Here is a 25,629-nt window from a genome sequence, read left to right as displayed (position 1 = left end):
TCTTATCGAGCATATGTGGGTGTCTGCTTCTACAGAACAGGAGTGAAGGGGTTTTGTTTAGCAGATTCCTAGAATTTCCCAGGGGCAGTGACCCTATGCAAGCCTATAGACCAGAGCCCTGTTTTTTCTTGCATACTTTTCTGTTGATGAGGTATTGAGAAGATTTCAACAAACTAGTACCAGTCACGATTTTGTGACCTGTTATTTAAATCTCCCAACTAAACCTATATGCATATTCACAAGGTCTCTTTCATAAATGCAAAACTTTCTTCTTAATTCCATAAAAAACCTGACTCTCATCTTCTAATAAACATTTTAATACTATCTTGTAAAGTGTGGTAGAACTGCAAGGCTGTACAATTCTGTCACCATTACCTTTTCTCACTGAAAATTTATTTCAACTGAAGTCACTACTTGCTTTTCTGACCCAAGATGTACTTCTCCAAGGGGACTGGTGGCTTTTTTTTTTCTGGCTAGAAAAACTTGTTTTAAAGTTGGCTTAAAGTAAGGATATTTCTGTTCTTCCATAGGCCAAAAGGCAGGAATAGTCTCAAACATTTAAGGCACGTGAACAAAATCCTTCTATTCTTCATCCATTACAGCAGCTTATATATATGCAGATAAAAGCCTCTTGACTTACCGTATCCCACTTGGCATTCATCTTCTCCTTTTCAAATTTAGCAAATTCTCTTCTGTCATGAATGATCATTAGTAGTTTCCAAATCAATAACAATGCAAGTCCAATAAGAACAATTCCAGCAACCACACCAGCTACAATGGGAATGATGTCAGGGCCGCTGGGACATTCTAGGGAACGAAGCAAGGGAAGCATTATTTTACAAAATGGTAAAGGTAATGCATATCCAGATGCTTTTAAGATCTTAGTTTGGACTGAAGCCAGTATTTTGAATATCAGAGATATGTCAATACTATTTTCCTTTCAAATAATGGAAGTTTTGGACTGTGTACATCCTGTAACATTCCACCTTATTTTTATACTTCTAATTTGTGTTCAATCTTAGCAGTAGAACAATTCATGTTCTGATGATGAAGTCTAAACACTGTTCAACCCTCAAGCTATTTGTCTGGAGTATTGGGGTAAAATAGCTACCAATCATGTTTGATGCATGTAAGAACCCAAGTCAAGGGAGATGCTGGGGAGTGTATGAATGTGGATTAGCAAAACAGTCCCAGCATAATTTGTCAACAGCACTACAGAAAAAGGGTGGCTCCTCATTTTAGTTGAGATGGTTGTTACTGTTAGTAGCTAAGCTGTAGAGATAAGTAATAACTTTATTTCAGACATATATATTTGTGAGGTTTTTCTGTATATTTCCACATCTTATGATTGATTTCTGCACATCTTCTTTGGATAAAAGTATCATGTATTTCAAAATAAGTGAATTAAATATTTGAGAAGAGCAATACAGATGCAAAATGACTTGAAGGCACCAAAATAGAAACAACAATCTTCCAAAATAAAACTCAACTCTTATATTAATATAAAATTCTCAATAATCACAAACCCAACAAGGGCTTCTGCAGAGCTCAATGCACAGACTGAAGGAGTCTGAAGGAGAAGCAAATAAATGCGACTCCTGTGATGTCAAAAGGAACACTGCTTGCCCCCAAACTGCAGACTCCTAGTCCTGGTAGTTGCCTCTGCAAGAAGGAGACAAGTGGGAAGGGACACTGCAGGAATTCTTTGGGAATCAGTAAGAAACGAGTGTCTGCTCCACTGATTACAGCTCTACTGAACAGAGCTTGTTGCTTAGGCACTTGTATGGCACAAAATTTAATGTGCCCCCTGGTGCACGAAGGCTTGGATTCAGCTTTTAACTAAGGCAGTAGAATTTTGTCTGTGAAGGAAAGGTCAGACTCCAGAAGTGTACAGCATGTGTTGACTTACCCTAAATGAAGATGGGGCTCAGGGCCCTTCTTGATACTTTGGCCTATGTTTTTAGTCTAAAATATTCTAAATGGAATTGGTATTTCTGCCCAAGAGCTACAAACCACTGATCTGTATTAGGTGATGATCAGCCAAATGATCAATGCTGTAAGTTCCTTGAGTAGAATACAGAACTAAACCTATCAACACACAAGGTGTGTATTTTGTATCAGGCTTATAAAAGTCAGGAGACTACACACTCATAATGTACAAACCCAGAATTTTTGCACTGTTAGATGCAATATCCAGTGATTCAAACTAAAAATACTTACAGTAAATAAATGGTAAACTACTGATCAAGCAGAGAATTGACTAAGCAAAATGCTTTCCAAACCTATTCTAAAAAGCACCTCAATTAAGTAAAAGCAAAGCCATTCAAGTTCCAGACATCCACAACTCTCAGTCAGGGAACAGGTACTCACTTCCAAATGCACCTACCTCACGCAAATCAACCGGAGCTACTTTGTAGTATGCAACAATGGCATGAATTAAGTACAAAGACAAAAGGAAAGTAAGCAACATCATGTTCATACCTGGTGTCTCTACCACATGGACATTGGCTTCACCATTTGAGTTGACAGAATATGTGAAGTAGAACCAGCAGTCATCAACATCCTTCTCTTTGCAATGAGACAATGGATCAGGCTGTCCAGGCTGTGGCAACTTGTCACGACTTTCTACCCGCGTCATGTTGAAATGCATACATTCCTGAGAACAAGTTTCCTTCTTTTCCCCCTTGTCGAAAGCTCTACATTGAACACAATCCCTGTGGAAGCACAAATCACAAACAGTGCTCTTTAATATGTTCACGAAAGATTTCTAGCATTTCACCTAAAGAAACATAAACAAGAAAAAAATCCAACAAAATCAACCCTTTTGCCATAAAGGCCAGGAGAAAAAAACCACAAGACAGCTTTTTGCCAGTCAGAACACCATGTACCTTGCGATTAACAAAAGCCCCCTTTAATAAATTCCTCTTTCTCTGGATGACCCACAAACTTCAAGGACAGGAAAAAAAAAATGACCTGAATCTCTAAACGGAAATAGGGCTAGAACTTTTTCAACACCTCCACCTGTAAAAAGAATGCTCTCAGAGAAGGCAGTGTAGGAACAGAATATTTACAGTGAAACAGTATCACAGAGACAGCAAAGTTAAAAAGAACAGACTGACAAACTTCACAGTAAGATACACTCTGAAAAAAAGCAGGCTGAGCAGGACTTTTACATTAAAAAGACTGCGCTGAAAGAAAACTTTAAGTCAGCTGCACAAAGCCAGGAGTCATCCCAGTCAGTAATCTCATTTCAAAGTTTCCATGCAGAAAATGCTTCACTTCCAGAAAGTTTAATTTCCAAAGGCAGGGATAAAAATTTCATTGGCCCACACAATTCTAGGTTCAATTTCTGTCTGTCAGGATAATTTGACTTTTTCAATAGAGTTTTAGAATAGAAGTTGGAAGCAAAAAGCTTCACTGGTTTTGCCTACTCTGGAAATTGCAAGGTATGCATATACTTCTGTTACTTTAACTTCAAAAGGTCAAGATGAAGAGACTTGACACATTACAGAGCTATGGTCCCTCCAGCTCTGCTGAAGTTAGAAGTTGATAAACACAGAAAAATAAGGCAATGCTATAACCTTCCCCAACCAATCTGAATAGTTAAAACTGATATAATGTATGCATTTCTATGCCCAACAAAAAATGGCACAGAAAGCATTAAAGAAATAATTAGCCTACCTCAAAACAATCAAAATACTGTATTAATAATGCTTTGTTTGTAACATTTGATTCTCGCCCAACTTCTACTGTCGAAAGAGAAGATATGTTATGATGTCCCTGCATTGCAGGGTAGTATAAAAGCACAGTATTAAAAGCCTCATTTTAAAATTCCTGCACGTGGAAATACAACAAACTCAAATACATAGAAGCTGCACTTGGGTTTTCTAGGTACTTACTTGTGCTCGGCACAGACACCAAGGCAAGTCTGACACATTTCACATGTGGGGCCTTGGAATTTGGGATCTGTGCAGTTACAGGTCCCACATTCGCAGGTTCCTCTTCCATTGCAAATCTGCCCATTAGATGCCATACATGGAGCAGTGTCCAAAGAACAATCGCATGCGCTGCCAGTGAAGTTGGGGAAACACTCACATACTCTACATTTGCAGATGCCATTTCCTGTGCATTAAGAAGATGTTACAGTGAAATGAAGTCTAATATAAAACATAAAATTTGTGACAGTAAGAAATAAATGTTCATCATCTCAGGAAAAGAAAACCCTAGTGGTGAGATAATAAAGACACTGATATTAAGAGCCACAAAATAAATCTTAGCTACTTGAAAAACTACTTGCAGGCCTTTCTCCCCTTTTCCCATTCTCCCACACTTGGATTTCCTTTCATGACAAGACTAGGGAAAGCTGATCTATAATTGTATAATGTGATAGCCATATCTGCTGAGTGGACAGCATTATAGCACTGCTTCACTTCACAATTTTACATGTAAAAAGATGCATTCATTGATAACTACAATCTTCAGTTCTATCACTATATAAATTTATAAAGCAAGACCTGAAAAGATGAGGAATGCAACAACTCACATTTCACACCACAGAAAAACGAGGCACCTTTGGCTCCCTAGAACACCACCATTCAGGTGTTGCTTTATCCAACCAAACAAACTTTATACTCCTTACGCTCCATACACAGAAAACAAGACTCCTGTAGCTCCAGAAGGGTGATTTGGATGAAATGGAAAAATATTTGGCTATACTCTTCCTTCTCCCTTGAGAATAAAGTGTTTAGGTCAATACTTATCTATCACCATGCATTTTGGAACACCACCACCATTGCTCCTATCCCTTGTGGAGCTGGTGAGTGATGGTGTACTCTGAACAAATCAGATGAATGAAGTATTCTCATAATTCAGTTAAACCTTAGTGTCTTCTCCATTTTATTTTTGTATCACAGTCAAAATTGAGGTAATAATTCCCTATCAGGTATTTCCACATACAAAGCAGCCTGGGGAATTTACAGGGTAAAAATACCTGCAGTGAAATAATTTACACACCAAATACTGGAGGATTTTCTAAATTGCTTTTTATTTTGGAAATTAACTGCCATTGGAGTCTTGTTTCAAGCACTTAAGGGTGTTTTTCTGGATCTTTTGCGTTCTAGTCTTCACTTACCTTTCAGAATAGTCTCAAGATAGCATCTCACTGGTATCTTGTCAAGCACAGAGTCAAGCACTTGCTATTACAAGTAAGCTGAGGTCATTATCTCTTTTTATTGACGCAGTGGTTACACTGAGCCAGTATAACATTATAATCTCAGGTCAGTTGTCTCAGCATTCTTTACTATAATACCTGAGGGTAACTCTGTAATAAACAGCAGAAGTAAAGTTCACTTTACATACTTCTTGAAGCTGCGATTCAAGGAAGGTGAAATGTGTATTAACACACTATGTTCATGATCAGAAAGCTGATTTATTAACAGACATTTTCAATCACTAAGTCTGTGAGTATTCTCATCTCTATTATCAATTAGCTACGATCTATAAGCTCAATATCACTACCCTACAGGGTACAGTTGACAGACTTGCAAACTGCTGGCCAGTTTTGCCTGCAGAAACCTCTAAAGTAGTTTCTCACCTCCACAAATTAAACCATTTGATCTATCACAGTTGAAGTTATCGCATTCACAGTATTTGCCGGAATACACTTCATTGGTGTTTTCTCTCTTCTTGCATACACATTGTCCGCAAATACATTCTCCATTGTTACTGCATATTTCTGTACTGTTCTCCCTCCTGCAGTAAGCATCCATATCCTCACTATTTACTTCATCTGTACTACATTCACATAGTCTTCCAATACGTCCTTCATTACATCTGCAAGGTAAAATTGTAATTGAAAATATAAAATTAAAAGCCATAAAATAAAAAGACTGCAAAAATAGCACAAAGAACAGGAAAAAAAGTAACTATTCTCTCAAGGAATTTTCCGAGTTTCCAGCTGACATCTATATGGCCATTTGTGAGGCCGCTGGCTTGTATCAGAAACGGTATGACCAGCAGGTACCAGAGAGGTTATTCTCCCTCTGTACTCAGCACTGGTGAGACCGCTCCTCGAATCCTGTGTTCATTTCTGGGCCCCTCACCACAAGAAGGATGTTGAGGCTCTGGAGCGAGTCCAGAGAAGAGCAACAAAGCTGGTGAAGGGGCTGGAGAACAGGCCTTATGAGGAACGGCTGAGAGAGCTGGGGTTGTTTAGCCTGGAGAAGAGAAGGCTGAGGGGAGACCTCATTGCTCTCTACAACTACCGGAAAGGAGGTTGTAGAGAGGAGGGTGCTGGCCTCTTCTCCCAAGTGACAGGGGACAGGACAAGAGGGAATGGCCTCAAGCTCCCCTAGGGGAGGTTTAGGCTGGACTTTAGGAAAAAATTTTTCACAGAAAGGGTCATTGGTCACTGGAACAGGCTGCCCAGGGAGGTGGTTGAGTCACCTTCCCTGGAGGTGTTTAAGGCACGGGTGGACGAGGTGCTGAGGGGCATGGTTTAGTGTTTGACAGGAATGGTTGGACTCAATGCTCTGGTGGGTCTCTTCCAACCTGGTTATTCTATGATCCTATGATTCTATAAACTGGACAAAGTTGCTCCCATGTTGATCGCTCATTCCAGACACAAACTATGTGTTACCACCTCTAACTAAATTGCCACATAATTACTATTAATCCCTCCATCATGTGACAGAACAACAATTACTTTTAATTGACAGTGACTGTTCACTGCAGCTGCTGTCACCTCTCAATGAAAGGATTTCCCAGGAACAGCAATTAGGCAGGAGAGTAGACGACCTTCAGAGCTGCTGAGCCAGGATCTTCAAGGATCAGCACTTCTCATTATGAAGACTGAAGTACTGATGAACAAATGGAGGTTGTTCTTGTTCCCACCAGTGACTGACAAACTGTTGTGGGGCATCAGAAACAGTTTCCTCGGGAAACTGCTGCCGTTGCAAAAGGTTGTTCTAACACAGGCCTGTTCTCCGCTACATGAAATACTGGCGACTCCGGCAACAGTGATACAAAGTTTAAGAAGTCTTTCTACACAAAGTTGGGGAAATTCTTTTTCCTTATTCACACGGAACATCAAAAACTGACCGCAAAATGGAGCAATGGATCATAAATACTGGATACAAAGTGGCTTCTTCTTCAACTTACAGAATACTAAGCAGTTAGGGGAGCCATACCTCAGGCTTTCAAACATCCCCTTAAGCACCACCAAGTTCACCAGTCAGATGTTAGTTCATCTTACACCAAAAGTCCTCCAAGAGTGGTATCTTGCTTTATTTTTAATAAGTCATATATTAAACCATGAGGAATGAGACTTGCACATTTTATTTCAATTACAGCTCACTGAGCAGGAACCACTATTTTCCAAAGTCACGTATTGTGTTTTCCTAAAGAAGATAATAATTCCATTCTGCTCTTACCATTCTCATCTCAAGGGTTTCTAAGAAGAAACAGTTTCACTTTTTCTGTAGGGTTTTTTTGGGGGAAAAAAAAAGCTTAAACTTTGACTTACTAGGTTGATCTTCAACCAGTCTTGACTGAAACTCTAAGACTTTGCTTCGCTCTCATTGTGTGCAATTCCAGAAAATCTGGTATCATTATACTTAATTTTCAAATGTGTAATAAGGAATTAATGTGTAACCTAATTCCTGTGATGGGCAATAATGGATGGGAATATATGTATACAAGTAAACCCAAGTAAATTCTAATTAAGAAAACAGAGGTCTTGCTCATATTTCTCTTGTGCAAAAATAAACATAATGTCTACTATATTTACCTGCATGCACCACACTCGAATGTTCCATTTCCTTCGTGGCAGAGTGGACTGTTAGGTTCTCCTTCACTCTGACACTGACATTCACAGATGAACTGGAGATTAATTTCCACTTCTTCAGTGAATCCCAGTGGTTTAATTTTAATTGTTTCATTTTGCCCTTTCTTTGGACATTCATTAGCTGTTACATTAATTTCAAATTTAACCTGCAAAATAAAATAAATGGAGTCTGTACTATTAAAAAAAAGATACTGTGTGATGGACATTTAAAATTGATTCTGTATTTGAGTAGCACCACATAGGCTGTAACTTACCTCATCTCCAATTGAAATGTTAGAACATTTCCTTCCATCTTCTTGTGTGTCATTCACTCCATTCTTGCAGAAAGACTTATAACTGATTGTCACTCCTTTTGGTAGCTTACTGTTTTCCAGAATAACCTCTGAAGAAAGGGACTAAAACAATTGTCATTAGCTAACTTTGAACTGAGTTGCATAAGCATTTTGCTGAAGAAAAGACCATGCAGAGTCTAAACATCAATCCCATGGGCACACTTGGAATTATGTAAGTTCCAGTGTGCTGAGAAACATCAGCCCAGGACTGCCCATAATCACACCGTGGTAATCCCTTCTTATGGCTGAACACTGTTATACAGGGTCAGAGAACATCTCTGCATATGTCAGAGGCACTTCTTCACCTCATAGTCCGAAGGGGAAATGGGGCCCACTTACACAACACAGCTGTGAAGAAAATATTTTGAGGCAAACCCAGGAGTCCAAGGTTGATGCAGACATTTTATTTGGGGTCAAGAGATTGCAAAATGGCCCTTTTGTAACTGCAAAGAAGGCAAGAACTGAAGATGCTGAATAAACAGGTTTTTGGTTGTAGGTTTTCACAGAATCATAGAATAACCAGGTTGGAAGAGACCCACCGGATCATCGAGTCCAACCATTCCTATCAAACACTAAAACATGCCCCTTAACACCTTGTCCACCCGTGCCTTAAACACCTCCAGGGAAGGTGAATCAACCACCTCCCTGGGCAGCCTGTTCCAGTGACCAATGACCCCTTCTGTGAAAAATTTTTTCCTAATGTTCAGCCTGAACCTCCCTTGGTGGAGCTCGAGGCCATTTCCTCTTGTCCTGTCCCCTGTCACTTGGGAGAAGAGGCCAGCACCCTCCTCTCTACAACCTCCTTTCAGGTAGTTATAGAGAGCAATGAGGTCTCCCCTCAGCCTCCTCTTCTCCTGGCTAAACAACCCCAGCTCTCTCAGCTGGTCCTCATAAGGCCTGTTCTCCAGCCCCTTCACCAGCTTCGTCGCTCTTCTCTGGACTCGCTCCAGAGCCTCAACATCCTTCTTGTGGTGAGGGGCCCAGAACTGAACACAGTATTCAAGGAGCGGTCTCGCCAGTGCCGAGTACAGAGGGAGATTTATTTTTAAAAAGGGAAAACATCAATGATAACTTTCTCTTTGTAGTTTTGTTTTAAGCGGCTTTAAGAGTACATCTCCCTAGTCATCTAACCTCTTACTGCCACAGTGCCTATAGGTCTAAAGTGGTTTTACTGCAATGGCAGTATATTAATGGTTGTGTACTAACTTCCTCTTTTGTAGAAAAAGTAAAACTCACCTACCTGAAAAACTCATATCAACTTAGAAGCAAGAAAAAGAAATGCAACACAAATAAAATCTGAACTTACATTATATGCATCAATGATCAGCTGAATCACATTGCTGGAATTTGAAGACAATGTTCCCACTGCTGATTTTGGTATTAGATTTTTCAATTCCTTTCAATATTTAAAAAAGTAAGAGGAAAGTTACAGTTTTACTAAAATAAAAAGTATAATTTGTAGTATTAATACCTGTATGGTGACACAATGCTTTAGTGGATTAACTAGTCAAGATCATGTACTTCAAAAAACAAGGCTAAAGTGTTGCCAGTGATTGTCATGATTTTTAAGGTTACGCACACTACTAATAGTACAAAAAAAAAAAAAATCTATCCTTCTCTTTTCCTCTGTATTTTCATGTTGGTAACAGAATACCATGACCTTCTCCTGTACAAGTTGTCCACCTACAATATATCTTCAAGATTTTAAAGAAGCACCACACTTCTAATGCAATAAAGATAGGCAGATAAAGACTATTTCCAGAAAAAAAGAAAATGTTTAGTTTGAATATAACTAAAAAAAGAAAAAAACCGTTTTAGGTTAAAACAAGGAAAAATATGCATCTCCTTTACACAGTCATTTCCTATTTCACAATCACATCCAGCAGTTCAGTTAATTTTAAATATCAGGAATACAAACAGACCACAAAGGACAAAATATGCTCTTTCATAAGTGCGTGTATTGATTCGGTGTCCACACCCCCCTCCGCTATTTTGCTGTAAAAATGGTCATAAGTAGCAGCAATGCAAATATGTCCTCCACTGCCTCCTACTTATATAGAGGGGCAAGGAGGACAGACACTTTCATAGAATCGCTAGGTTGGTAAAGACCTCTTGAATCATCGAGACCAATTGTTCTATCAATCACTAAACCATGTCCCTGAGCACCTCATCTACCTGTCTTTTAAATACCTCCAGGGATGGTGACTCAACCACCTCCCTAGGCAGCCTGTGCCAGTGCTCAATGACCCTTTCTGCAAAAAATTTTTTTCTCATGTCCAGCCTGAACCTCCCCTGCTGGAGCTTGAGGCCATTGCCCCTTGTCCTGTCCCCTGTCACCTGGGAGAAGAGGCCAGCACCCTCCTCTCTACAACCTCTTTTCAGGTAGTTGTAGAGCACAATAAGGTCTACCCTCAGCCTCCTCTTCTCAAAGCTAAAATTTCTCCTTGGAAATTACGCATGTGCTGAAGATTAATTTTGAACAAGTGAAAAAGCCTCAACAATAAAAATCTGCACAGCAAAACATTATCGTCATGATCATCTACTTCTAGTTCATTTTAATTTCAAATGAAGAAAGTATAATGGTTTCAGAGCAAATTCGAGTCAATCTTTGTGTTTGAGGGGAAAAACGTATGGAGATCAGAGATATGCATTATTGATCTTACCTTATAAACTGCCTGAAACTCCTCAGTAACAGCAAAGATTGTCTGAATATTGTTCTCGCTAAGCTTCTGTACCAGATGAGCAATAGAGGGATAATCCTATAAGAATCAAGCATAAAACGCAATTCAAATTTGGGACACATGCTCGAAAACAATCAGAAAGACTTTAACATCATAAATACAAATCACCTCTAGAAACACACCCAAGACTTGTAACTAGCCTGCTTCTGCCACAGTTCTAAACCAAAACAATCTCTGAAAACAAACACACATTGAAAAGATCCCATGTATGCCCCATGAAGGCAGGTTTCTTTCTACAATAACATTATCGTATTCCCTGCCATTTAAAGGCTTCATGTTGAATCCCTAATCTTGATGTTCTCAGAAGATTACCTTTGGTAACTTTCCATATGACTTATCTCAGTAAAAACCACTACTTTTTGCACTGTTTCATAAAGAGAAGATGAAATAAAACTGAATTAATTTTGGGTTTTTACTGAACAATACTCACTTAACTTCAAGAATATACAAACACATAAAATTTGTAAAGCTTATACTGTGTTTACCCCACCCAGTATATCTTTTTATTTTCACCTTTTGTCTGATCAACCCACCAATAAACCATGAAGTCAGTGTTGTTAAGCATACTTTCATCAACTTACATCACACTCTATTTTACATTACCTTTTACAGCAGTAAAATCCTTCTGAACCCAAAGACTAATGAAATGATACACTAACAGGACAGAGCCACCACAACTTTCCAGTGGATAAACAGGAATATTAATTATTAAAAAGGTTAAAATACAGCACCACAAATTGGCGTGAAAGCTGCTATTTTTGGAAATCTACCAATCAAGACTGGATGAATTCTTGCACATTTGCTTTAGTCAGGCTACACTCACTTGATGTAATAAAGAGGTAAATGGATAAAGTTCAAAAGCCAGTGGTCTGAAAATTGACTAGATGACCTAATGAGGTTTTTTCATATTAAGCATCACAAAATATTAATTCTCCTAGAAAATGATGTAAAGACTTACATAATAGTGGCTCATTGTGTACATATTATTTTCCAGATGACATTTCCCATCATTTGGTAAAACAATTCCACCAAGTTTACCATCTCCTGCAAAGTGAAATCCAGCATCTGTGGAAAACACTAGTAGTCTTGTAACATTTCTCCAGCCAATTTGTTCCTTGGGAAACAAAACAAATGGATTTTTGGTATTCTGCACCAATTTATTTTATAGCAACAGAGACCAACACTTGAGAGACAAATGCATGAAAAAATAGACAGACCTAGGGAGAAGCCATACTGCAAAGCATCACCCCGGAAATCACATAATTCACTCAAACCTTAAATGCACTTGCATTTAATTAAATGCCTTCTCTGAAGCATGTCCTGTAGGACTTCTACCAAAGGCAAGAAACATTGTTTTTGAGATGCACTTTGGTCTGTTCAGTTCTCACTAGAGTACCTGAAGAGCTATACAGTTTTAGATACAAGAGTGTGTCAGTCCAACTCTTCAATGCTCCCAAGTCCACTTCTTTATGCCTCTACCATGCAGCACAAGCACAGAAGACAATGTCAGTGTGCAGAGAACAGCTCCAACTTTGAACTGGAAGATAATGGTTTGCCCAGTGTTGGGCTCTGAAGAATCACTGGGCTTTGACAATCTATTCCAGATTTGTACTCAACAGAGATGTTGCGAGAGGACTGCCTGTTGTCGCTGTACCACGAGCTGCTGTACTGTTAACCCACAACTGCAGCACCTAATTCTGTAACCTGTCCTTTTCTATTTTTAAAAAATTAAGGAGAGAAGGTCATACTAAAAGATCACATAAATACCACAAAAAATAAAAACAACAGAAAACCCAGAAGGCTTATGATTGACACTGCACTTTTAAAGTAAGACTCGGGATTACTTCAGAAAGTTCTCTTCTCTGGACACGCTCCAGAGCCTAAACATCCTTTTGTATAAAGCTTTGAAATAATCTGAGAATAGCTGCTTTTTCAGGATTTTCATACACTTGTGAGCAGAATTTGATTCTTCTTTTACAGCAGCCCTTAAAAACACTGTCTTTGGAATGCATCTATCTGCTGCGAACTCAATCTCTGGGAAATGTGAAAGTGCTGATTAGTTTATTTTGCTCACTAGAGGTCTCTACAAAAGAGAAAAGTATCCCTGCAGCCTGTCTCATCCACCTTGTCTTGCTAGCACGAGATGACACATTCAAACCTCAGCCATCATAAAGCACTAAGGCTGGATTCAAACAGTAATAGTAAAGAAAACCAACTTACACTTACCCCACAAACTGCAACCTGCATTATCGCATCAAATCCACCTTCAGGAGAATCTAAATTCCCAGAAATGTGCTGTTTACCTACAAGTTCATTGAATTTATTTCCTTCACTGGTAAGGCTGAGCACATTTTTATAGCTAAATGGACTTGTACAGTTCTGGTCACCTGTACAAGGATTTCTGAGCTTGGCTGGTGTTGTACTGATATATGGCATCACAGTTTTCTCCACAAAGGAGCCAAAGCCTAAGACAGAACAATAAAACCCCTGTAAGTTGAAGAATAGAATTCTCTTACTTATATCTTGATACAATAGTATGCAAAGGTATTATAGCTAAATTGACATCAGAAATCGCTCTCATACTTGTTTACATTCCACTTTCTCCTTCAACACCAAGCATTCTTATGTTCCTCAATAGGTTCCATACATTAGAATATCTGCCATAATATTGCAAATTTTCATTATTTTTTTTTAGAATAAGCAAATCTTTCTTACCAATTCGAAAGTCTGAAGTTATTTTTTCCATTTCTAACATCAAAGCTGTTCCAAGACTTTTCACGTTCTCCAAATCATCTTTCATAGAATAGGAGAGGTCCATAAGATAATAAAGGTCAATGGGGTAGTCTTCAGCTCTCTTAAATTTTAATGAAAATGTTTGGGGTTCCCCTGTTTCAGAGATAAACAACAAACAGAAACCATGAGAAATTCCACAACTGCATTGACAAGAAAAAATGCCTTTTTATGGAAAGTCTGAAACACTGACACAGGTTTGGACTAAAGGTGAGTGATTTTTTTTCTCCTGTTAACTGAAATGCTTAATATGAAATCACAATGAGAAAAAAATCAATAAGTATTTCTTTTAGCTGTCCAACTTCATACTTCTAAGGTATTTTATCTCCCCATAGAAAATACTGGACTGCCAAAATCAAGCCTCTGTTGTTGCAATTTCAAATCTTTATAATTTCAATTCTAATAAGGTTCCTGTAAGACCTGATAGCACAAATTTTCTGTATCTATTTGCATACAAGATGATTCCAAAAATTCTCAGTGTTTGGTTTAAAATAACCCATTGTTTAAACAGGTTTATAAAAGAAAAATCACTTCTGGATAGAATATTTCAATATACTTTGCATCAAATACAGGCTGAAAGCACAGAAAAGGCAGTGAGATAATGACAAGTTACTATTTTTACCACTGTATGCACAAAGTTGTTGGTAGCACATAGTCTCACTCTGATGTTGGAGGTTGCTGTAGATTAATTACCCATCCCATAAAATGGAAAAGTATTCTTTTGCCTACTGTATATGAAACAAGGAATAGAATTTTTCCCCCACCTCCCTCAGACACTGAAGCTAAATGGTGATATTTCTGCTGCTTAAGTCTGACTGATAATTATCAAATGTTTCCTTAGTATGAGAAAAAGGTAGCAAACTGGGAAAACCATTGATGGGTAAAATGAACATCATATGGATCATGCAGCTAGGCAGCATGGCTTCCAGAAAAAAAAACAAAGTAAGCTAAAAGCTTTAGATTTTCCTTAGCTACTGTTTAACAGAGCCTGCACAGAAAGCAAATACCCCCTCTACAAGCACACAGTCCCTTATCAGAGAACCTGTGACCAAGAGAAGTCCTTATAAACAGAGTAATAAACTTTTGAGTAGTTAGGTTCTGGTTGCCCAGGTCCCTCATATGTTCTGCTGAACAAACTTGTGTTGACCAGATGGACAATAATTTGGTTTGAAGCTGAAAGGGTCACATTAGAAATAAATAGAGGCAATGCTGAAGTTGCAAAATAATTTTAATTCTTTTCCTTTCCTTCCCTCTCCTTATTGTGCTAAGCTTCTTCAGATCATCTTGCATTCATTAATACAATCACCACCAAGCAGTTGACCCTGAGTGTAGTCTCTTATTCCAGGCCAATACAAGGTAGTTACTAAATGCATCTGCAGTACCTATGAACTCTCCTTAAGCACAATCCTCATTATGCTCAAGTACGGTGTAAGTGACTAGCCCTGTTTTTTCCCCTCATTTGAATAAAATAAAATTCTCTTTAAGGTATGGAAATGATACATAACTAATTTATTCTCATGATAGTAATCCTCTGTCCACATCTTTAGCCTCTGGCAACTAAATATTCTATATAGCGGTCCAAAAATCTTGATGCATAACTACAAAACCATTCAGTTCAGACATGCACACTTTAAGTGACAGCAGTACTTCAGGGAAAAGGTAATGCTCTTGTAATTTCTTTTGCATGCTCCTCTGCTTTCATTTAAGAAGTCACACTATAAATAATCAACTAGAAAATACTGAAAACAATTTTACCTTTGATATATCTATCAACCCATGCTGTATCTATTTACTCAGAAGTTATACTGGGAAAAAGTGATAAAGTATTGTATCTAACCTTCCAGAAAAATCAAACAGTATTTGGAGTATCTAAATACTTGGGGCTGAACTGAACGGCTCTGCTGACATTCAGGTTATCTGAACAGTAGTCATTTCTGTAACAAAGTGGTTACACATTCAAAACAAAAAAAAAGGTAGATCTAGTGCTGACAGAAAAATCACCTGAAGATCAGAATGAAACCGTCCTTACCGACTCTTAATTTCAGTACTAATTTTTGTGGTTGGATCTGTGTAATGGCTTCCGGTTTCAGCTTCTCTGCAGCACCTATCTTACGATTCGTTACTTCTCTGTCTTCAAGAACAAGTTTGCTGCCTCTGGGATTTTCTATATCTTCCATGGGACAGCCTTTACTCTTCAGTGCTGCCAAGTCATCGCATCGGGCAGATGTCGGTTCGCCTTCTTGCAAAAAGTCCTAAAAAACACAGGCAAAAGAGTATTAAATATACAGCTACCTGCAACGTGTTATACTCTATCCACAATAACACTTTTTACAGTGACTCCATTTTTTAAGTTCAGTAATAAAACACACAGTCCTGAAATAGGTTAAATTGCACTCAATAAATCGGTGACTATTACTTAATCCAGGATTTTGCATGTTCTTGTACTGGCCTGTGTAAAAGATGCAAGCAAGATGAAAGAAATATGACTAAACTCACATTTGACACAAGCAGGACATCCTTTTACATTGGCTGCTCTAGAAATGACAGCAGATGGAAAAAGCTCTCATCTTCACATAGCTATCAATAAAAGGAACCTATTTGTACTGCCCACTTGAAAACTATCTTCCTTTTTAACTTAGGCTTTAATTAAAGATTATGTAAGCGTGCCCTGAACCTCCACAACAAAATAATGGCAATACGCTGACAGAGCCGGGGAGAGACAGACAATGAGTCTTATTTTGGAGAAATTCAATCAGAAAGTAAGATGCATAAGCAAAACAAATACATAACTTTGTTCAGAGCAAGAAGTTACCATAATATCAAACCTAAAACAGGCTCTAACCTCAAATATGAATAAATAAGGACTCTAACTGAGAAACTTGCAATTCTGATCTCTCCCCTGGCCCCCCAAAAATGCATATAAATAAATATATCTTAAACCTTGTCCATTCTTGATGACTAGAACCTACAATGAATCTGACAGCTCAAGGCCAAATTTTAAAGTTACTCAGTTTATTTAAATGTTTAAAGTTTAGAAGCTGTTTTGGGAGATAGGAAGCTGGTACTATATGGAAATAAATATGCATTATCATCTTCTATCAAGAAACAAGAAAATTCCCCAGTTTTCATTAATAAACTGAAGAAGAGCTGTAGAAAGCATTTTCTGTTGTTTCAAACCTGAAGATAACACTTACACTGGGTAAGTCGCACAATTTAAGATTCTCTTATACCTTGTATTTCATGAACTCGATTTTTAAAGCAAGTACTCTTTTTATGTTTCATACCGAAAGAAACAATCCACCCACACAAACCAAATCTCCTACCTCTCAAATTTAGCACCAACAGAAAACTAAAATTTGAACACCTTTCTTTTATAAAAGAACATTTCCAATCTCTTCCCCTACTCCACCTATGTCTGTCAAAAATTACCTCTTGCTCGAATGGAAGAATATAATTAAGCATACCTAGACAGAATCCACGCTGGAATGATTATTAATAGCTAGAAGACAGCCTTAATATTTAGACAAGGAGAGGTAAGCACATTATGAAAACCAATTCTACTCAAAGCAGGACATCAGGAAAACCAGAGTATCTGAATTTTTAAGCACAAATAAGTATTAAATTGAAGAGCAACAGGAAACTATTATTAATGAAAATAGACATTTCCATGCATTTAAAGTAGTTACTAAAATTTGACACCAGTGGGGAAAAAAAACCCATAAAATGAATTTAGCAACACTTACGTCTTTTTTACACCAACCACAGTTTGGTCCTGCTTGTATACATTCACCACATGATTTTGCATTGGCTTTTATGCAGTCACTTCCACCTAGCAAGGAACACAGACTGGTCACTTCATTTACAAAAATGTGCTGACAACTACACAACTTTAGTTTGTTTCATTCTGGCTTTGTAAGCTAAGTTCTAACTGCAAAGAGGTTAATAGCATGAGATATGAGTGACATTGACACTGGTGTAACAGTGATGTATTTATCCACATAAATAACTGCTAAGTATACATAGTTTTAAGGCAACATTAAACTACTGCTATGAAATCAAATTACTTACCTTGCTGAGCAAATCCATTCCATATCAAGCAACAGAAGACACTACCCCATGTAAGCAATTTTAATTTAGTCTGAAATACAGAAACAGAAGACCAAATTGTATCATTTGTCGCAATAAGTAAACAAAAAATAGTTGCATGAAACTTGCAGGTATTAAGCTGTGTTTCAGAGGAGACAAGGAACATGGTGCAGATGCATAACAAATTATCTGAGTTGTACCAGCGTGATACAACCACGTGAGTAGGCATCAAAAAGGGTAGCTTCTTAAATGATTTTGAAATACTCTTATGATAGGTAAACCAGCAAGTGATGAGAAATTTGGAAAAACTGTTCAGTCAGGGGTGGTGGGTGGGAAAGAATCCAAATGAATCTATTAACTTATTAAAATAAAATATGCTTTGAATGTTATCAGAGAGATACTACAGAAATAGAAATGCAGCTTCTCTGTTCAAGTCTCTGTTTTAAGATAAATGTCAAGGCCCTTTCCAAAACATCTTCCTTGAAAGCTTCAAGGGACATTTTACAGCCTAACTTTGCACCTTATACTCCAAACTAGAACTCTCCTCTCATAATATGCAACATAAAGCATCCTTGATATAAACTCAGCCCCTTTCTTCCTTCTTTAGACAACAGAGAATTAATGGGTACCATCCGTACTGAAGATAACACACTCTACCCTTTGTTCAGTGCCACAAATCTTAATGAAAGCTTGGCAGGAAAAATACATACAATCTATATAATCTATATGCTTTATGAGACAAGATTCGTATGCTTACAAACCGCAGTTTAGGGTTACTGACTTGTCATTTTCCCTAACTGCTGCTGAGACTTCACTCAGCATTCCAAAGCTAAGATTACGTTCTAAAAATAGGTTTCAAATAGAACATTTTTACCTAAATTTTCTTCTACTCTAAGAGCAGGGCATCAGCCAGGTTCAGTTGTCACATCTTTGAAATGCTGGTATTATTTTAAATTCCACTTCTCTTTTATTTATTATAAGAATTCTGAGAACTTAGACTGTGGCTGCCAGTTTCCTTGGTCATCCTAAAATGTCATTGCTAATTAAAAGCTTCCCAGTCATCCTGGAAGCATCAATAATCTTAATACCTTTTTGGTCTAAAAAATATCATGCAATACAGCCAAGGAAAAGTGAATTTGGCAGAGTCTTTTAAAATGACCCTGTCATATTCTAGAAGATGTACTATTATCCATATAAATTGTGAGCAATGCTTAAATCAGCACAACAGCTGAGCTTTGGTTTTCCCACACTGATTTAGGTCATTCATTACTGTTACTTTGCAGAGCCAGCCAGACCTAACAGAGAAACGACAACTGCTCTAAAATCTGGTGGAGAAGGTTTCAAGCAGAAGCCAACCCTTTGCTAACAAATTGTATCCAACAAGAGTATTAAATGGCTCATATTGCTCTGATAAATCATTTTGGCCCACGTTTCTCTTCAGTGAGTACTGTAGCCAGAGCAGTTCAGACACAGGAGAATTAAAGAGAATTTGCTGCAGAGTGACTTTGCTACGTTATGCATATGCATACAAGAAATTACTGATTAAAAAAAAACAAAGAAAAAAAATGACGCATGAATTATACCTTACTTTTTAGCATTACTTATTGCATATATCCATGGATATGGAGGTATTCAAGGCCAGGCTGGATGAGGCTTTGAGTAGCCTGATTTAGTGGAAGGTGTCCCTGCCCATGGCAGGGGTGTTAGAAGTAGATGATCTTTAAGGTCCCTTCAAACCCAAATCACTCTATGATTCTACATCTAACTCTGATTTTTCCCTCTGCCCATCGCTGCAGAGGTGATCATTCTCTCATTCACAAAAACTCTCTTTTATGAACACTCTCCTCTCTATAAGCAATTGTCCAAATCAAAACTGTGCAACCCCAAACCCTGATCAGAGGGGAACCATGACTTGACACATGGGAGGAACAACTGGAAGACAGATGAAAGGACTAAATCAAGGTTAGGGAATGAGAATGGTTACGTGATGTAGGAGCACACCTATCAGGCAGAGAGCTTGAAGAGGAAAGCCTTAGCAAGTTGCTCAGCTTTTAGGTCCCTTCTTTCCTGGTTTTAATTTAGGTATGTTTGGTGTTTAGCAAACCTCACCTCTCTCAAATGTAAAAGTATTTTGTTACTCAAGAAACAGTTTCGCTTTAAGCACAGCCTAGAACTGGGTGGGCCTTTCAGTAAGAAAAAACCTAAGCTGCTGTCATCAGTTTAGTACTGTCTTTTCTGTTAGCCAAAACCAGAAAATTAGAAACAGTTCACCTTTTTAGGGCAGACTTGCAGCAGATGCACAGCAAGCCCGTGCAGACTACATAAATAAGGCAGCAAAGATGTGACACAGTGCTACAACTATGACTAAGGCCGTTTGGAAGAGAAACGTTCCGTGGAAGTGCATCCGCATGATGAATATAGTTCTGGGCACAGATTCCCCGTAAAGTTAACAAGGAAAATGTCCTTTTCCATATATGGATAAGGCAATGCCTCTCCCAAGCAAAACGCCTACCCTCCCAACACATGCGAGCTTGCTTCCTTTACCTCCACTGCTTAATCGCTTTTCCATCTGCTGAGTTTTTCCAAAACTCAAGTAAAGATTTGCTCATTTGGATTCAATTTTGATTGTTCTTTAATGCAAGGAAAGTGTTGCACATGCTTAGCCTCCGAAACTTCTCCTGGCCACTGCAGCAACCTGGTCACAACAAACTGACAAAGCGGCAAGTGGATTCTTCGGCAAGTCACTGGTTACTACCACGCATGGCCCCGATGCAGATTTTTTTGTTAAGGGAATAAACCAAAACAAATAACGCCTAACTACACTAAACAGCCACATGAAGCCTTTGGAAGCCTTTGGTGGAGCTGGAACTAAACTCCATGTCAGTATTCAACTACAGATGACAGGAACAGAAAAGAACCTGTTGTTACAAGAAACAAATAAATTTTGTTTTTTTGCAATATTTACGTATTTTCTATTATATTTGTTCTTGCTTTTAACTAAATCGTTATAAAACATCCCAGAATCCTTGAAAAAGTGAATTTCTCCCCTCCATGAATCCTTCCCTCCCACAAAAAAAAGCAGCTCAAAGCTTACAAAAGGTAAGCTTGCCAAGAACTGAAATCTCTCTAACAACTATATCACCAGTTGGATCCTTTTTAAAAGGCTGCAAATGGTGTGCTGTTGAAAAACTGATTTTAAAGTTACTTCTGCACATTTGTGAACCGCAGTCTGTTAGTCTATTTTTGTTAAATATTTTAGGAAGAAAAACATGGACATAACCTTGAAAGTTTGGACTCATTGCTTTCCAAGTTTTTTTGCTAATCGTCTCTACAAATAGCAAAGCTTGAAGAGAATTTTTCTTTGTAAAACCAGTTTTGATGGAAATCTCTGGAGCTTCTAATTTTAAATGAGACTCATCAAGTGACAAAAGGAAAAAGGAAGGATTATTTTAGTGAGACTAATTTTGAATTTGTAAATCAAATATTTAGCACTTCTGTATTCTGCTACTCATCAAGACATTCAGAAATTAAGTTTACTACCCTGCAGCACTAAAGCCTTTTGTAGCGTTTAAAATTTATTTATTAGAACAGAAACTGCATCCGTGCAGAAAATTAACTAGGCAAACGAGATCAAGAAAAAAGAGTGAGAGTTATAGAAACATTAATTCCTTTGAAATTAGGTATCGATGGTGGTGCTGCTCTCCTTTCACCACTCCTCCCTGATGCTGGCCACAATTTATACGGATGTTAAGGGATCAATAACAAGCCGTTGGGCTGCTGCAGCGTTACTCCACTCAGCTGAGCAGCTCCTCATCTGACCCAGTGCTCCTTCAGCACCCCCCAGGCCAATGCCAAGCAAAGGAAAACACTACAAGGCATCTGTTTCCACTGCGTACTGAAGTGTGCCTCGCTGCAAAGCTTTCTATTAAAATACTTAACCACTCTTTAAACCACGGGGAAAACGTTTACCAAGAGCTCAGGAGTTGTGCAAATGCCACTTCTTTGAGACAGTAACCAGACAGTATACTTATTCACATCTGCATACACCACTCTTAACTACACTTATAAACCTAGAAATGAATAAGCAACTCACACTTTTGGACTAGTTCTTGTGCATCCCGGAGACTGACACTTCTTTATATCAGCTGTGTTTTCATAGGTTTAAAGTCTGATTCAGAAATGCTGTATGGAACTGGTCCCTTCTAGAGCTGAGATTATGTTTACAGCCACCTTCCTCTTGTGTAAAGATGGAAAGTCAGTTGAGAGCTCTCCTGTCCTCCTTGTTGATTTTTTTACCCTTGCTAATAAACCTCCTGGTTGATTACCCTTACCACTTTCCTTTCTGACCAGTGCTAGCATTAGTGCAGTCATCAAAAAGCACTGGAGAGAGATTCAAACAAAGTAAGCTGCTAGTTTCAGCCATCTGGGTACAGAAGTGCTTGCCCTGGTATGGTAGAGGTGGTGAGATGGGGATGGAGAAAAAGAGAAGTAGGAGGAAAAAAAGCAAAGGATGCCGTTTCTCAGCCCCAGGCCATGGCTGTATGCTGGGCTGCACTGGCCACACAGTCAGCCCCAACCCCCAGCCATCAAGGGTCTGGTTATAAAAAGAGCAGGAAGAGACATGTTTCTAAAATAAGCAGAATTAGTCTCTGGAGATGCCTGTTGCAGGACTTGATGGCTACCCTGCTAAAAAAGTTCCTTCTGCCCTCACTCCAGAAGGTTTACTGGCTTTAGCTAACAGCCACACTTTTCAGCGTGGATTTTATGAATTGGCAAGATGAATCTCATCCACATTTCTGAAAAAAAAAAACCCATGAAAAAAGGACACAGCGATTTTCTTAACTGGAGAAACCAAACAATCCAAGTGACATAGTAGAGCAATTACACAGACACTACAGACCTCCAGCAATGACCCAGATCTCTGTAAGCACTCCTGAAGGCTAGAACTCCCACAACAGACGCTGGTAATTACTAACTCAAATTTGCCTGGACAAGCAACAATTCTAAGCATGTCTGCATGTACAACAATTCACTGCAGAGCAGCAATTCACTATAAGAGAGAGTGGCAAAACGATATCTTGCTACTCTGTCTTGGGAGAAATCTATTGCTCAGAAAAGCACAGGTACAGAAATCAAAATGTATCACACCAAGGAGTTAGTTTTGATTAAAACTTTCAACCTCATGGTGCTGATTTTTCAACAAATCTTAAGTAGGTAATTCTTCATTTGTGACCTTAACAGCTATTTTATTTACTTAATCAATGTAAAAGTTACTGTAATACTTAAATATAGCTGGAACACACTGCATGAACAGTAAATTCCAGGACCACCAGACCAAGAAATTATGTCATGCATTCTTCTGGAAGAGGTTTGGGGTAAACACTGACAGTTGAAAAGCAAGAAATTTTAATTGAAGAACCAAAACCTTAACTGATCCTGCAAAACTTTCTTCCCTGGATGCAGACCAGCCCTGTGATGGCTGCCTGTCACAGAGAGGCCCAGCTCCTGACCTTGCACCATAAGAGATGAGGTAGTGGACTATCCCCATGTAGGAGAAGTGAATTTGATGGAAATAGTCAAGACGGACAACAAACGTAAAGTCTCAAGAGCAGGATTTCTCAGCACCCTGATCCAAATGGAAATGCCAGAAGAAAACCTGCCTTCAACAGTCTATCCGTCTACCAGGCTACCAACAGCATGGTTCATCAACACCACAATGTCCTTTCTCTCCCTGGCAATCTTGCAGATGTTAATGGAGCAGTTTTAGAACTGCCTGCAGTAATGTGGAAAGAATGGGACATCAACCCACATTAAAGTGAAAAATAAATTCTTTAGCACTGAAACAGCTAATACATCAAGACTACATACTCAAGTTGCTCTGAAAAAGCTTCGAGGCATAACCACTTCAGCTACTGTGACACTACAGGATAAAAGAATCAACAGCATTTCGCACTGGATTTCATTTCCCTCTGCCAGTTACACCTAAGCTAACAGAATACAACAACCATAGTCACCAAACACTCATAATAAGCACTTCCATAACCTACTGTTTCAGTAGGACACCATATGTTAAAATAATATATAATAAATAAGTTAGGGTTTAAATCCTTCATTACCAAGAGTTAAAAACTACAGGAAACAGACTTTCTGCGTAGGTTAGGGAGACCAGCTCCTCCAGTACAGTTATCTGAGGTTATATGCCACAATACTGTATGCCATTGGTTAGTTCAGAAGAGTCCTGGCAGGGCTGGGAGGCCTAGAAAAGATGAGAATACACATTTCTGCATGCCAGAACCACAGGGAAACATATCACAATTCTTCAAATACTGCATGGCAAGTACTGTGCCTCTCTCCTATGCTTAGTAAGGCAGACAAACATACACTGTAACACAACTGGTTTGCCAAGACTCTCAGTTACACAGCATTACTACCCACAGTTTATTCACACTTCTCTAAACAATTTCTCAAGAGAACAAGTTGCTTAAAATTCACCATAACGGTCTGGATTCAAAGGGAGTGCGTGGGCGGGAAATCAATAAGGACTAGGTTTTAAAATAGACTTGTGGGTCTGAAACCACTACTGAAACCCTAACATGGGCACCTGCATTGCATCTTAACACATGAAAATGTTCATGCACAAGTACCACCAGGCTGAGGCCACAGCTCATGAGAGCAGATCTGGAAGGCTGTTCATGGTATTGTCTTCTGTCCCCAAAGTACAAGGTGTTTTTTAGTTTACATGGGTCACATCTGCTTCAAGAGAGAAGCTCAAACTTCACAAGCACTCATCGGGTTTGATCATATGATTGATTCCTTTAAATAGGATTTATTGATATTTGTTCTTGGGTTTCACAGGAGCCCTCAATTTATTGACAATTTTACATAATGAAACAAAAAGCAATTAGGGATTTTTCTGGAAAGCATTTTTTGGTCTTGATTTGAATTACTGAGTGGAAACAAACCCACTCAGATTAGGTGCTTGGCTGCAGGGAAGGAGGTGGGGAAGTTCATCTTTCTTGATAAAGCACATAAGTTTCCTCTGAATAGAAAAAAACAAAGAGGTACTGATTTCAGAACAACTGCAGATGATAAAGTTTTCTGATATTTAACATCCCTCCTCCTTGCGAAAGATAAAATGTGGTAGATCCAGTTGTGATATAGCTCACAGGACAGAAGGTGGTCAAGGTTCTCAGATATTTTACAGCAGTGGGGCATACTTGGGAAGTAAGATAATGGGCCTCAGTCCCAAAGGGTTTGAATTCACATTTCCTAGGAATGTTCTATCATCCTACAGGATATACTACTAAAAGTACTCTCCACAGCTCTTATAAAAGCAAAGCTGCTATGCAGCCAAGAATGAAAGGCATGGAGACAGAAAACAAGCTGATAAACAAGTCAAAGCTTTATATACTGATGCACTCGGATGGTGGGAGGTAGAAGAAAAATTAAAGTGAGGTTCCAGCGTATATAGACAGATTTTACAGCATACTGTCAATGGATAAAAGCAAAGAGAGTCATGGGAGCATGACCTGGAGTATGAGCTTTATCTCTTTCTCACCAAATGCCCTAACCTGTAGGAAAGTGAAGGAAGGTGTATGTTCACACTCAGATGCAGGACAGCCTCAACTGTAAACATCTTGTATCATGCATGACTACTCCAATTATTGCACATTGAGCTGAAAACCCTTTTTAATTGCAGACTTGGCCAATCTGACCTATATGGACTTCTCTATAAATTTGAAGAAGTCAAAGTGAATTCTTATCCCAACGTGCACCTAAAGACAGCAAAGGAGCTTCTGGTAAGCAAGGGGATACCTACCAAAAGACTTCTATGGAA

At 38.6% G+C, this 25,629-nt stretch overlaps 1 protein-coding gene across 3 annotated transcripts in view; it reads right to left on the bottom strand.

The window, feature by feature from the left end:
• The window catches only part of ITGB1 (integrin subunit beta 1), a 46,452-nt gene that overhangs the window by 7,024 nt on the left and 13,799 nt on the right, over positions 1–25,629 (bottom strand). For all 3 annotated transcript variants that reach the window (XM_069859373.1, XM_069859372.1, XM_069859374.1), the window contains exons 2-15: positions 17,775–17,844; positions 17,450–17,535; positions 15,736–15,958; positions 13,632–13,802; positions 13,143–13,381; positions 11,875–12,030; positions 10,839–10,934; positions 9,482–9,571; positions 8,098–8,238; positions 7,787–7,989; positions 5,594–5,832; positions 3,900–4,122; positions 2,482–2,714; positions 641–807 (exon numbers count right to left, since the gene is read on the bottom strand). In XM_069859373.1, the coding sequence (XP_069715474.1) occupies positions 641–807; positions 2,482–2,714; positions 3,900–4,122; positions 5,594–5,832; positions 7,787–7,989; positions 8,098–8,238; positions 9,482–9,571; positions 10,839–10,934; positions 11,875–12,030; positions 13,143–13,381; positions 13,632–13,802; positions 15,736–15,958; positions 17,450–17,535; positions 17,775–17,844 (2,337 nt within the window). The remainder of the gene's footprint in view (positions 1–640; positions 808–2,481; positions 2,715–3,899; positions 4,123–5,593; positions 5,833–7,786; positions 7,990–8,097; positions 8,239–9,481; positions 9,572–10,838; positions 10,935–11,874; positions 12,031–13,142; positions 13,382–13,631; positions 13,803–15,735; positions 15,959–17,449; positions 17,536–17,774; positions 17,845–25,629) is intronic.

The sequence above is a fragment of the Phaenicophaeus curvirostris genome, chromosome 6, assembly GCF_032191515.1.
Source record: "Phaenicophaeus curvirostris isolate KB17595 chromosome 6, BPBGC_Pcur_1.0, whole genome shotgun sequence".
NCBI classification, from domain to species: domain Eukaryota; kingdom Metazoa; phylum Chordata; class Aves; order Cuculiformes; family Cuculidae; genus Phaenicophaeus; species Phaenicophaeus curvirostris.
Note: the sequence above shows the minus strand (reverse complement) of the source record. Positions and strands in the feature narration are given on the sequence as shown.